Here is a 12,637-nt window from a genome sequence, read left to right on the forward strand (position 1 = left end):
ACTAATCATCGCAACATTATAGAAATCCTAGACATGCATCTAGCAAACATATATAATAACAATATATAAGGCATAAAAAATAGATGCATTTGGAAACTAGCATAACCCCTTGAAATCTTCAATTTCCATGGGTCTTCATCTTGGCTCGTCTTCGTCAAAACGCCGTCTTGAGACATCTTGGCCAAAATGAAATAAAAGCATCTAGCTAGAACGACTAAGATTAATCTAATTAGTACAAAAATACTAAACGGTTCGCAGACCGTATTTAGATTTACAAAAATACATAACGGAACGCAGTCCGTATTTTCTATCCTAGTCGGGCCCACTAGTTGCCATTTTCAAAGAACCTGTTTTGAAAACAATCTTTCATTCACGCCGTTCACTATTTGTGAACGGCCCATGCAATTTTACGAAATACATAATTAAACACGCAAAACTAGTAACTAACTTAGGTCGTTAATCCAATTAACGCGCCTAATTAAAACTAGTCAAAGTGGTTTAATCCATTATTTCTAAACGCAAAATGCTAACGCATTTACTTAAGCTCCCACTAAATTCTGCATCCGTACTTAATTAATCCAATTAATTAAGTCAGCATAACCCGTAATTTGTCAAAATTTTGCAAAATCAAAAATCGAGGTTTTTAGCCTCGTTAAAATAATTAATTAAAATTATTAACACGGAAAAAAAAATCGCAAAATCATAGCTCAAGTACTAAGCAACAAAAAAAAAGGCATCATCCTATGATGGATGGCGCACCATGGCTGCTAGGCAGCCCATGGCCTCTGCACCATGGTGCGTGGTGCTAGCAGCTAGCAAGTGTGCCTAGCACAGCCTGTCTAGCTAGCTAGCACCAGCAGCATGCTAGCAGCTTGCTGGCACAAGCATCAGAGGGCTGGCTGGCTGGGGCTTGCTGCCTCGCTGCCTCAGCAGCAGCACAAGCGTTCTAGCAGCCTAAGGCCCCATGCGCCAGCACACGCACCACACAGCAGACCCCTCCTCGCCACACAGCCACGCACCAAGCGATGCACAGCCTTATGCGCACCACAGGCAGCCTACATGTGGGCTGCTAGGCAGCCCGGCTAGCCTTATTGACGCTTGCGGTTTTGCATCGTTTTGCGTGCATTTTACTCGGAATTTAATTCCAATTTGTGTGTGACAATAATCAATTCTAAATCAAATTTTAGAATTAATTTTTGAGGGAAAATAAAATATAACAAATATTAAGTCTAACTTAAACAAATTTATTTTATTGGTGCACAAGCCTAAATTTATCCAAAATTTCAATTTTGAACAAAATTAGGTCAAACTTTATGCTTAAAATAAAATGAGCTATGTCCAAAATTAATCTTGCCAATATGCAAATTAATAATGGATTTGACAAAAGGGAGTTGGAAAAATAAATTAACCATCCAATGATAAAAAAATTTCCAACTTGCATACTTGTGTAAAATACCAAGATTACATCTTCCAACATGAAGATTAATCAAATTTTACTCACAAGTAATTGAACTTAATGGATTTTAATCAACCAAAACATGAAAAAAAATCCAAACTTTGTTCAACATGGAATTTAGGGTTAGGGTTCCAATCATTTAAACCTTTAAAAATTATAACTTTAACATATCTTGGGAACTTAAAATACAAAATCACAACAAGTTTTCACACCTTATTGCAATTTATTTGCAAAATTTGTGAAAAACAAGTTTATGTGACAACTTCGTATATCAACTTAAGCACTAATAAACACTCCATTATTATGCTCAAGGATATTTTAAAAACAGTAGATTAGTGATGCAAATGTGCATTTAATCTAACCTTGTAATACTTGCATTAATCAAGGCTTAAAAAGAATTAAAATTTTCGTTGAAAAACGAAAAACCCCAGAAAAATTTGGTTTCTGGTTCGAATTTGGTTTCTGGACAACCCTATATGGACTGAAATAGTTCCAGAATGTCAATTCCACCAAAAATCACTATTTTTGAGCCAAAATCTGGGTTCGACAGCCAAATCGAAAATAAAATCGAGTTTTAAAAATTAAATAAAACGAGCATCTAATCTAATTAGATGAATATGAACCAGAAAATTAAATTCTTTCAAACACCCTAATTAAACAATAATTGCAAAAATTAAAAGGAGCGTGGCTCCGATACCGCTGTAGGGTTTCGTAGTGACCCGACACTACGCGGAAGGAAACCCACCAAGACCCGCCCTTAATTAAAGCAATTAAACAAGTATAATAAACTTAATCAAACAAGATTAAGGACAAGAATTATACCTTTGACGCGTGCTTCGCTCCAAGGAGCTCTTACTTAAAAAATCCCGAAAAGACGAGATCTCCGACGGATCGTACCCTCGACCCGACCCGAGCGTCCCAAGTCTTGAAGGTTAGTCAAGACCCGGACAAAATAATTATGAGTTTCACGAATCAAAGGTTTACTCTTTTCTTAGAGTTGCCTTTTTAATTCCACTCAAGGTTGTATTCTCAAAATCCCAACCAAGTGGGTATTTATAGAGAATGGGGACTTGAAACCCTTTTCATGATCAATGTGGGATCATGTGCAATTGCAATAATTTATTTAATTCTAAAATAAATAATTATGCAAAACAATCACAAGCCAACAAGTGGCAAAAGGAGAGGATGGGTTAGGTGAGGACCATATCCCATGGGGGGGACCATTGCCTTGCTCCCCAAGGGAAGCTTGGTGGCTTTGGTCCCCACCCACTTCCCCTCAAACCGCCATTTGCAAGGCAGCTAGGCTAACTGCCACCTGGCGCTGCCAGCACGCACGACCATCTAGCATGCTTGGCTGGCGCACCATGCATCACCCAGCCCAGCACTTGCGTCCTGCTAGCGAGCCACGCCTTGTGCTGGGCGCTGGGCGCTGTTGCCTTGCTATCGCAGGCACACACACACGCATATGCGTGGTGCGGCTGCCTTGCTATTGCAGGCACACGCACACGCATGGTGCTGCTGCCTTGCTATCGCAGGCACACACACATGCATGTGTGGCTCTCGCATAGCCATCATAGCCAGGCCAGCATACGCATGGCCCTTAGCCAGCCAGCACCACTCGCCCCGTGCCCGCACAGCTACGTGCTTCCAGGCCAGCACGCACTAGCGCTGTGCTTGGTGCGTGGCCTGCGATGGTGCCTAGAACACACGCAAGGCTAGCATTGCGCACAAGCTAGCTGTGCTTGGTGCATGGCCTGCGATGGTGCCTAGCACACACGCAAGGCCAGCACGCACTAGCGCTGTGCTTTGGTGCACACACACACGCACACACGCACATGTGCCTAGCACAACGATGGTGTTGTGCGTGGTGTTGTGGGGCTGCGACAGTGCCCACGCACATGCATGCACACATGGGTGTTGTGCCTGGTGCGACAGGGTTGCGATAGCCCCTATGAGCACCCAGGCACCCAGGCTAGCACGCTGCTAGCTGCGATGGGCTGCCTGGTGCTTGTGGGGCTTGCGATAGCTGCCATGCGCACCCAGGCACCCATGCTAGTACACTGCTAGCTTGCGATGGGCTGCCAGGGCGCGCCTAGGCTGCGATGGTGCCTAGCACACTATGGTGCGCCTAGCACACACATGGTCCACCTAGGCTTGTGATGAGCTAGCCTAGCCTAGCTACGGCTACGCTCATACTTGTTGCTTGTGATTTTGCGACGCTCGGTCTCGACGCCCTAGGCTTGATTTCCGACGTTTGTATTCGTAAAACTCTATCGACTCATTAAATCCTTTCGGATTAATTCGTCGTCTCGGATCGGAGATTCGATTGGGTTCGACCCGAAGGGTTCAGTTAAGATCAAGTTGTAATAATAATTGTACGTCGATATTACTAATCGAAGGCGGCCTCCACCTAGGCATTCCGATCACTTGACCTTACTGAAGAATTAGCTCTGTAATAATTCTGAACCCTCTATCGGAAGAATACACTTGTTGGAAGGACATTATTCCTTTCAGCAACATGTGTTTTAAGAAATTCCATCAGAAATATTAAGGGAGCATAACACCAAATTTCATACTACATATATATACAGTAGAAGCACGAGTCAGGTCAGGCAGGTTAAAATTTAATGCACTCAAATTCCTGAAGGAGAACTTGGAAACTTATATTATTCATCAGCCTATTATAAATCAACATGAATGCCTACTTATATGTATTTTTTTATGATTTAATGCCAAAATAGAGGTTTTTTATTAATGTCCTATTGCTAGAAGAAACCAACCATATGACAGACAAACAGGAATATCAGACCCAAAGCATTCCCCAAACTTATTATTACGCTACTACAATTCATTCAGTTTATCGTCCAGCTATAACAGTATATAAGTTGCAAAGCAGAGAATTTAGTTCCCCAAATATCTCAAAATGCCACCATGCTAAAATCAAAAGAAAAGGGTCCAAATGAGCATTCGTAGAATCTATTTAATTGTAGTAAAATTCTAAGATACAGCTCACCTAAAACTAGAATAATCAACCCAAGATTGTAATTCAAGTCCTGTAGTTCTATTTCACAACAAATTTCAACCCAATTCGGATACTACCCTCCATCACTTCTCGCGAATAGCAATAAAAATTACGCTCTAGAAGATCATAAGAAAAGGAAAAATCAAAGTTTGATTAATAGATGATAAGGGAAACAAAATCTTATTCAGACAACTATAGATTTTGTTAATGGGACTGGTGTCACTGGTCTGAACAGGATGATACCAATTAGGGATGCTGAACAAGAAGTTCAAGCGACAAGAACTTCCTATAGAGCCACTTTTAACAGAAGAACCTCTTCCTAATTAAGCTTGCATAGTTGCATGCATGGAAGCCCCAATTGCAATTATCCTTGCAATGGGATCACTTAAGCTGAAAAATGAGGAAACCTGTCAATTTGCAGGCTCCAACGTAAGAAAGGTTCACAAAACTAGGTTTGCAAGGTAGTTTAATCATTGATGTTCTTCAGTCAATCCACAGATGAAAATCAAATATCGTAACTTTTCAACATATCTCAATGTATCCATTTACATGCACAGTAATTAATTTTCCTGGAAAAGAAGTTGGTTAAATCTGATTATTTCATATCATTGCAATGACACCTAGAAGGGCTGGAACACTCTTATTTCTACATTAACCTAGGCTCGCATAAATGCTGAAGATATAATTTGTTCACTTACTGTATAAATGGGAAGCTAGGCTGCCATTGCTCATATACGCATATATAAGCATGTTTTTTCCCTTCTCTGTACAATATCCAAGCAAATTCAAGAGGTTCCTGTGATGCAACCTTCCTAACAGCTTAACCTGAGAAACAAGAGCATGCAATAAAAGAAGGTGAGATCAAGAATCAATCAGCACAATAACTACAACACAAAAAGAGACAGCAACTTGTCTACCACACAGGACATCTAAGGATGAACCTTGGTATAGATTATATTGCCGCTAAGAAGTTGCACTGATTAAAATATGACATTACCTCTGTTTCAAATTCTCGCTCCCCTTGCTTTGAATCAGTTGCCATCACCTTCATAGCAACTATTTCACCAGTTGACATCTGAGCTTTGTACACAGGACCATATGCACCCTGGCCAACCAATGTTGTGAAATTCTGAGTCGCCTTCTGCAAATCCCTGCAAAAGAAGTAGCCAGCTTATACTCTTATAGTCATCAAGTAAAGTGCAATCACAGTTCTGTTCATATCAGTAGTTTCACCATGATTTGAATCTGCAAGAAATTACTCTCCAACAAGGATATGACAAAGAGGGTGGAGAAAGAGAGCACTTGAGATACTGAGACCAAAAATCATATTAAGATGTAAATTATACTTGAATTATACATTCTTAGCAAAGCAATGACACCAGCCAAACACAGTAATATGACATTATAAGCTGTAATGAGGTCTGCTACGACAATTATTTATTACCATAAGAAAGCAATTAATACCTCCTTTTACGATTCTCACGTAAATTACAAAGAATCAAAACAGCAGCATATATGTAATAAAATCTAACACCAAGATTCAAGCATCAAGTTATGAAACATAATTGATTTGTTAGCAACATTTACAAAATCCATTGATCAATCTATAAAAATGGCACTAATCGGACTGATAAGATTTCTCATCTTCACTACCCAATTTGGTTTTGTCCCTATGATCACATAAAGAGGATTGCCAATTCCTTATTTTTAATGTCTCAACGGAATAATGTTAACATTGTCACTAAAAACTTAAGTAAATTTCAGAAAGCAAACCTGTAAGCAAACTCAAGTATACCAGATACAGAAACAACATTACTTCTCTTAAAGTCGTCAAGCCACAAAGACATCCCACTGACACTTTTTCTATATCGTCTTGGAGATTCAGGGCCAAGGGTAACGCTCATTTTATAAAACAAATTAACATTAAAATAGTTCATCCAAACAACTTATTTTTTTTTATTTTTTTTTTTACCAAATGATCCATTTACACAGAGCAATTACAACTTACAATCACCGAAGCATGGCAACAGTTTAAAGGTTTTTCGACTTTCCATGGAACTGAATTATCAAATGTACTCAACATAATTCCGTACTTCCTTTGTGTATTTGTAAAATAGTTGTATAAAAATAGATAAGCAAGCTAAGCAGTTGACCTGAGCAGAAGATATGGCATAAGCATTGAGCTCACTGTCAATGTAGTAGCAGCTAACACACAAATCATCTCCCTGATAACATCATCAACAAAACATATCACAACACTTATACGATTGTACCACAAATCCACAATGTGCATTCCGTAATCCGGTCATCATTTCGATTTATATCATTGCTCTTTATGTCTCTCTAAACACCAAAAAATAAGTATCTTCAATTGAAATGACTATAAGTAATCACTAGGCGAAAATACGCATTCCCCACCGGTTCAAACCCCCCGAAAAATCAACAATGTCTTGTTAGCAAAATACAGGACAGGGATGTATGCCTAATCAAGGCTCAACTAAACCTATTCTTCCAGTGTTAATTACACCTCTAACCTATATTATATACGCTGCAATCTTAGATTTGTAAACAAACTTTTATGCACAATCTACCATTTCTAGCTTCTTTCCATTATCCCCTTTCACATACTACAGCTCACAGGGGCTATAGCCTATAGGACCCAAGGCTTTCGACCACATGAATATATACAGCTATCAAAGGAATGGATTATGGATATAAACGCCCCCAAACCTCTCAAGAATCTTCAAGCTCGAGTTCGCGACTAGGTAGCCATTGTAATGTCTTAACAAATCCCACAATGATATATACACGACACAAGCATTTACATAATAAACACAACAACGCAAATATGCAATAACACAGAATTCAAACCAAAACCATATAAACAAACACTAACCAGTCCCAGCAGCAGTAACAGCCTGCCTATACTTCTTATCCTGAACATCACCCGCTACAAAAACACCCTTCACACTCGTCTTCGTCGTACCCGGTGTCGTAACCACATACCCATCCGCATCCAACTCCACCTCATTCCCAAAAATCCTAGTAGCAGGTTCATGCCCAATAGTAAAAAACAACCTAGAAACCTGCACATCCTTAACCTCCCCACTAACAACATCCTTCACCTTCAACCCTCCCAAAACCCTATTCTCCTGTCTATCTCTTGACTGCGTTTCAGCCCAACAACCACTCCCCAACTCAGCCCCAATAGCCACCCCCTCCCCTGCACCACCACCAAAACCACCTTCCTTCCAGAGCCACATAAGCGCAATAGACCCCCTGCCCCAGCCCCACCAACGAAACCGCCCAAAACTTGAATTCCTTAACCCGAAACCACCCTAACTCCCATCCCTTTCCCCACCAGAAACCCCCACCCCTTTCCCTGACCCGAAACCGCCGTAGACTCAAAACTCTACCCCTGAAACCATTCCTCCACCCCCAGAATTTGTGAATTTGTGTTTTTCCTATAAAATAAAATAAATAAACTAAAATTCACAAATTAGCAACCAAAATTGACTCAATTATCAAACTAGACTCCAAAAATTACGTTAAATTCTTCGACTTTGTATAACCAATAGTTCAATTTTCCAACTTCGAATAACCCTAAATTGAGTATATACTAACAATTAAATACACGATTAACACTAGATTGTCAAAATTAATATTAGATGATTAAAGAAAAAGAAGCATCTAACCTTAGAGACTACTTCAATGGAGGAGAGAAAGCTCAGAAGCCCCTTTAATGGAGAATTTCGAGTACGCATAAATGGAGGAGAGAGAGAGAGGAAAGAGTACAGCGAGAAACGCTTAAATGGACGAGGGAAAGAGGAAGGAGTACAGCGAGAAAGATATGAAGGAGTACAGAGAGAGGAAGGAGTACAGAGAGGTTCGTTTTAATGGAGAAGAGAGAGAGGAGAGAGAGGTAGCGCAGACGAGAGAGGAGGAAAGATCGAGGAATTGAAGGAGAAAGAAAGAAGAATATAAGCGGTTTTTTTTATTTCATAACACTTTTCCCACTGGTTTTGTTAGAACCGGTGCGAAAAACATACTTTTCCCACCGGTTTGGTTAGAACCGGTGGCAAATCCATTTTCCATCTTTTTTTTAATAAAATAAAACTTTTCCCACTGGTTTTCAAGAACCGGTGGCAAAATGGGGGTGCCTTTTTCAATTTTTCTACTAGTGAGACTTGGTATCTAATACCTATGATAAGCTTAATTCACAAGTGTTTAGGAAGATACCTGAGGCAGATGCTCCATTCCTCTCTTCCTCTTCTCGAAAGAGCTTGCATTCTCTCTTGTAGTGGCCTTGCCCACCACAATAGAAGCAACACATCTTCTCCTTGACCTTCTTGAACTCCCTTCTCCTTGTTCTTAAGGGCCTCTCGGTCATTCCACATGTGTGGCTCGGCTGAGTAGTTGCACCACCTCCATTAAGGAGCGTGTCTCCTTTCCTGCTACTATATGCACTCTAAGTGCATCATAGCCCGAGTGGAGCGAAGCAAGCAAGATATGCCCCGCCATCTCATCCTCCAATGAGATTCCGAGAAGCTGCATGTGTTTGAAGAGCCTAGTCATTCCAAGCATATGAGGTCGGAGGGGCATGCCGGGTCTCAATTTGGCATTGTAGACCTTGGTCCAAAGCCGACGCCTTTCCTTAGAAAGACATCCCATGTTTGGTGGCTTTATCCTCATGTTTGAGAGTGACCTAGTCAAGTCAAACACGAGTCCATCAAAGTTTCCATTGTCACTCTTGGTGACTCTTACATTGACAACGTCCTCAAGTGCTTTGAGGAACATGTCGGGAAGGTAGGAGGAAAGGGTTTCCTTCCAATCTTTCGGGATAGAATTTGCCATAAGTCGTGAGACCTTTTTGCAATTGGAAGACCATTCTTCATGAGCCTCATCGGTTATGATCCCTTTGGCAAAGAAGCTTGGAATGGGAGTATCAAGAGTATACTCCAAGGAACAATTCCAGAGAGTTCTCCTGAGTTCCTCCTCCCATTCCTTGAAGTTGACCAAGTTTAAAGAAAAGGCCAACTTTTTGGGGAGTTCCGGGCACATTTGGTTGTTGTTTGAGTTACTTGCAGACATTGTTCTACAATTGAAAGAATTTAAAATGAAAAACCATTCATAAACCAATAAGTTAAAATTCAAAAGCGTTCATGCAAATTTTCAATCTTATTGAGCATTTTATCCACGCATTAATAAATTGTCCCTTATGGGCGAGAATAAAATGATTCCGAGATCCCAAAGATCAAGAAATGGTTAAGCATGCTTTGGCTTGTCTTAATCATTAAATATCTTAAGGTAAGCAATCCAATTGCTAATAGCTCCAAGCTACTCTCGGTTTGATAAAATGTCGCATCTAATGCATTCTTGACATTTTATCTCTTTTGCCACGACATCTAAGGACTCCTTACTGATATCGTTGAGCTTAACCAAGACAACTTGTATACCTAGTATACCTTACGTTCATAGGGAAGTAGTGATGCCTTGCTTTGGCGTAGCCTATCACATACGCGCATTAGTTCGGTAAGTGTTGTTCTTAGAACGGCAAATTTTAGCTCAATATTTTAAGGGACCTAGGGTTTCTATGTTGGTTTGATTTAAGTGAACTTAACTAATCGTCGCAACATATGAAATCCTAGACATGCATCTAACATTCATATATAACAATAATATATATATAAAGTATAACTTGATGCATTTGGCAACTAGCATGACCCCTTGAAATCTTCAATTTCCATGGGTCTTCATCTTGGCTCGTCTTCATCGAAACGCCGTCTTGAGACATCTTGGCCAAAATAAAATAACTAGCTAGTACGACTAAGATTAATCTAAAGTACAAAAATACTTAACGGTTCGCAAACCGTATTTAGATTTACAAAAATACATAACGGAACGCAGTCCGTATTTTCTATCCTAGTCGGGCCCTACTAGTTGCCTTTTTCAATAACCTGTTTTGAAAACAATCTTCCATTCACCCATTCACTATTTGTGAATGGCCCATGCATATTACGAAATACATAATTAAACACGCAAAACTAGTAACTAACTTAGGTGGTTAATCCGATTAACGCGCCTAATTAAAACTAGTCAAAGTGGTTTAAACCATTATTTCTAAAAGAAAATTGCTCACGTAATCAATTAAGCTCCCACTAAATTCCGCATCCATACTTAATTAATCCGATTAATTAAGTCGGCATAACCCATAATTTTGCCAAAATCAAAATTTTGCAAAAGCCAGAAAAATCGAGGTCTAACCTCGTTAAAATAATTACATAAATAATTTAAAACGGCAAAATTTTCACAAAATTGCATAGCTCAAAATTAAGCAAAATAGCCCACACAAGCGCTTGGTGGGTGCGCACCATGGCTGCTAGGCAGCCCATGTGCTGCGCTTGCTGTGCTGTGTGCCAGCATCCATGCCCAGCGTAGTATGCTGCGCCAGCTAGCACTAGCAGCTTGCTACGAATGCTGCGCATGCTAGCTGGTGCCTGGCAGCGTATGGCAGGTTGGCTGGGGCTTGTTGCATCACTGCCCAGGAGCACGCACAAGTAACTCCAGCAGTCCTGCCATGCACCTAGCACTATGGCAGCACGCATGTCCCACTGCCACACAACAGCCCCTCAAGGCACACCCCTGTGCGCACCATAGGCAGCCACATGTGGGCTGCTAGGCAGCCCGGCTAGCCTTGGTGGCGCTTGGGTTTTTTGCCTTGATTTGCGTGCCATTTCTCGGGATATTAATCCTGATTTACGTGTGACATAAAATTAATCTAAATTTATTTTAGAATTAATTTAAGGGCAAAAATGAAAATAAAATAAGTCCAACTTAATTAAATTCAATTTTAACAATGCACAAGCCTAAATCATCCAAAAATTTATTTTTGAAATAATTTAGGTCTTCCTTTATGCTTAAAATTGAAATAGCTATGTTCATAATTAATTTAGCCAATATGCAAATTAATAATGGATTTGACAAATGGGAGTTGGAAAAATAAATTAACCATCTAATGATAAAATTTTCCAACTTTCATACTTGTGTAAAATATCAAGATTACATCTTCCAATATGAAGATTAATCAAAATTTTACTCACAAGTATTTGAACTTCATGGATTTTAATCAACAAAAAATGAAAAATCCAAACTTAGTTCAATATTGAATTAAGGGTTAGAGTTCCAATCATTTAAACCTTTAAAGATTAGAAATTTAACATACTTGGGAACTTAAAATTACATATTCACATCAAACATTCACACATTAATGCCACTTATTTGCATAATTGTGAAAAATCAAATTTGTGTGAAAAAGGCATATCAACTCAAGCACTAATTAAAACTCCATAATTATTGATTAGGGGATTTTTATCCACCAAGCGCCGTTTGACAAGTGGACCAACCAGGTTCCGCCACGCGTCCTCCACGGACCACTTAAGACACGCCACGTGTCCACCCATGCCAAATGGGACAACCGGCCATCAAGGCCCATTTCAGTCTAGAAGCCCGATCGGCCCTAGGTTTACCTTAAACCTAGAGAGTTGCACGCTTCCCAAGGCTATAAATACTCGATTAATCCTCATTAATCAAGGGACCGAATAATTAACAGAACAGAGGAGAAACATTACGGAACACACTAATAACCGGCTGATCTCGCTAGCAAAGCAGATTACCTACATTAAATACTCTCACCTAGAGAGACCTTATTACTTTAATTTCTGTATTAATTACTCCTTAATCAGGTACTAACTTGACCGTTGGAGGCGGAGCTCTCAGGAGTCTCCGTTATTTTGCAGGTACAGGCGTCCGGTTCCAGTCTCGGAATTGTAGCTCTCCCGCAGGACATCAGAAAACCCCGAAACATTTGGCGCCGTCTGTGGGGAGAGTACTTCAGAGATGGCATCCAAGTCTGTACCGACCCCAGAAGAGAGGCGTCCCCTAGACGACCCTCAAGTTCAGTCGGACCATGATACCGAAAGTGAATTTGAAGTTGAAACTCATACAGCTCCAGACGGGACCCTAAGGGCCCGCCGTACCCGTCATACTGAAATAAGGGAACGGGAGTATCTTCAAACAGGAAGCGAGCCAGCAGGCGCACCGCTTGCTCGGCAACAGCCGACTGATGGGTCTGCTCCCATCACAAGGAACGAACTCATGAC

General features: G+C 40.4%; 1 protein-coding gene across 1 annotated transcript; it reads right to left on the reverse strand.

Moving 5' to 3' along the window:
- Positions 1-5,147: 5,147 nt before the first annotated feature.
- Positions 5,148-6,588, reverse strand: LOC110739585 (calcium/calmodulin-regulated receptor-like kinase 1). The gene is made up of 3 exons (XM_021920042.1): positions 6,252-6,588; positions 5,476-5,629; positions 5,148-5,303 (listed from the first exon to the last, which is right to left on the reverse strand). Exons 1-3 carry the CDS (start codon positions 6,413-6,415, stop codon positions 5,169-5,171), a joined length of 453 nt encoding a protein of 150 aa, XP_021775734.1. The 5' UTR covers positions 6,416-6,588; the 3' UTR covers positions 5,148-5,168.
- Positions 6,589-12,637: the final 6,049 nt, after the last annotated feature.

Source organism: Chenopodium quinoa, unplaced genomic scaffold (genome assembly GCF_001683475.1).
Source record: "Chenopodium quinoa cultivar QQ74 unplaced genomic scaffold, ASM168347v1, whole genome shotgun sequence".
NCBI classification, from domain to species: Eukaryota; Viridiplantae; Streptophyta; class Magnoliopsida; order Caryophyllales; family Amaranthaceae; genus Chenopodium; species Chenopodium quinoa.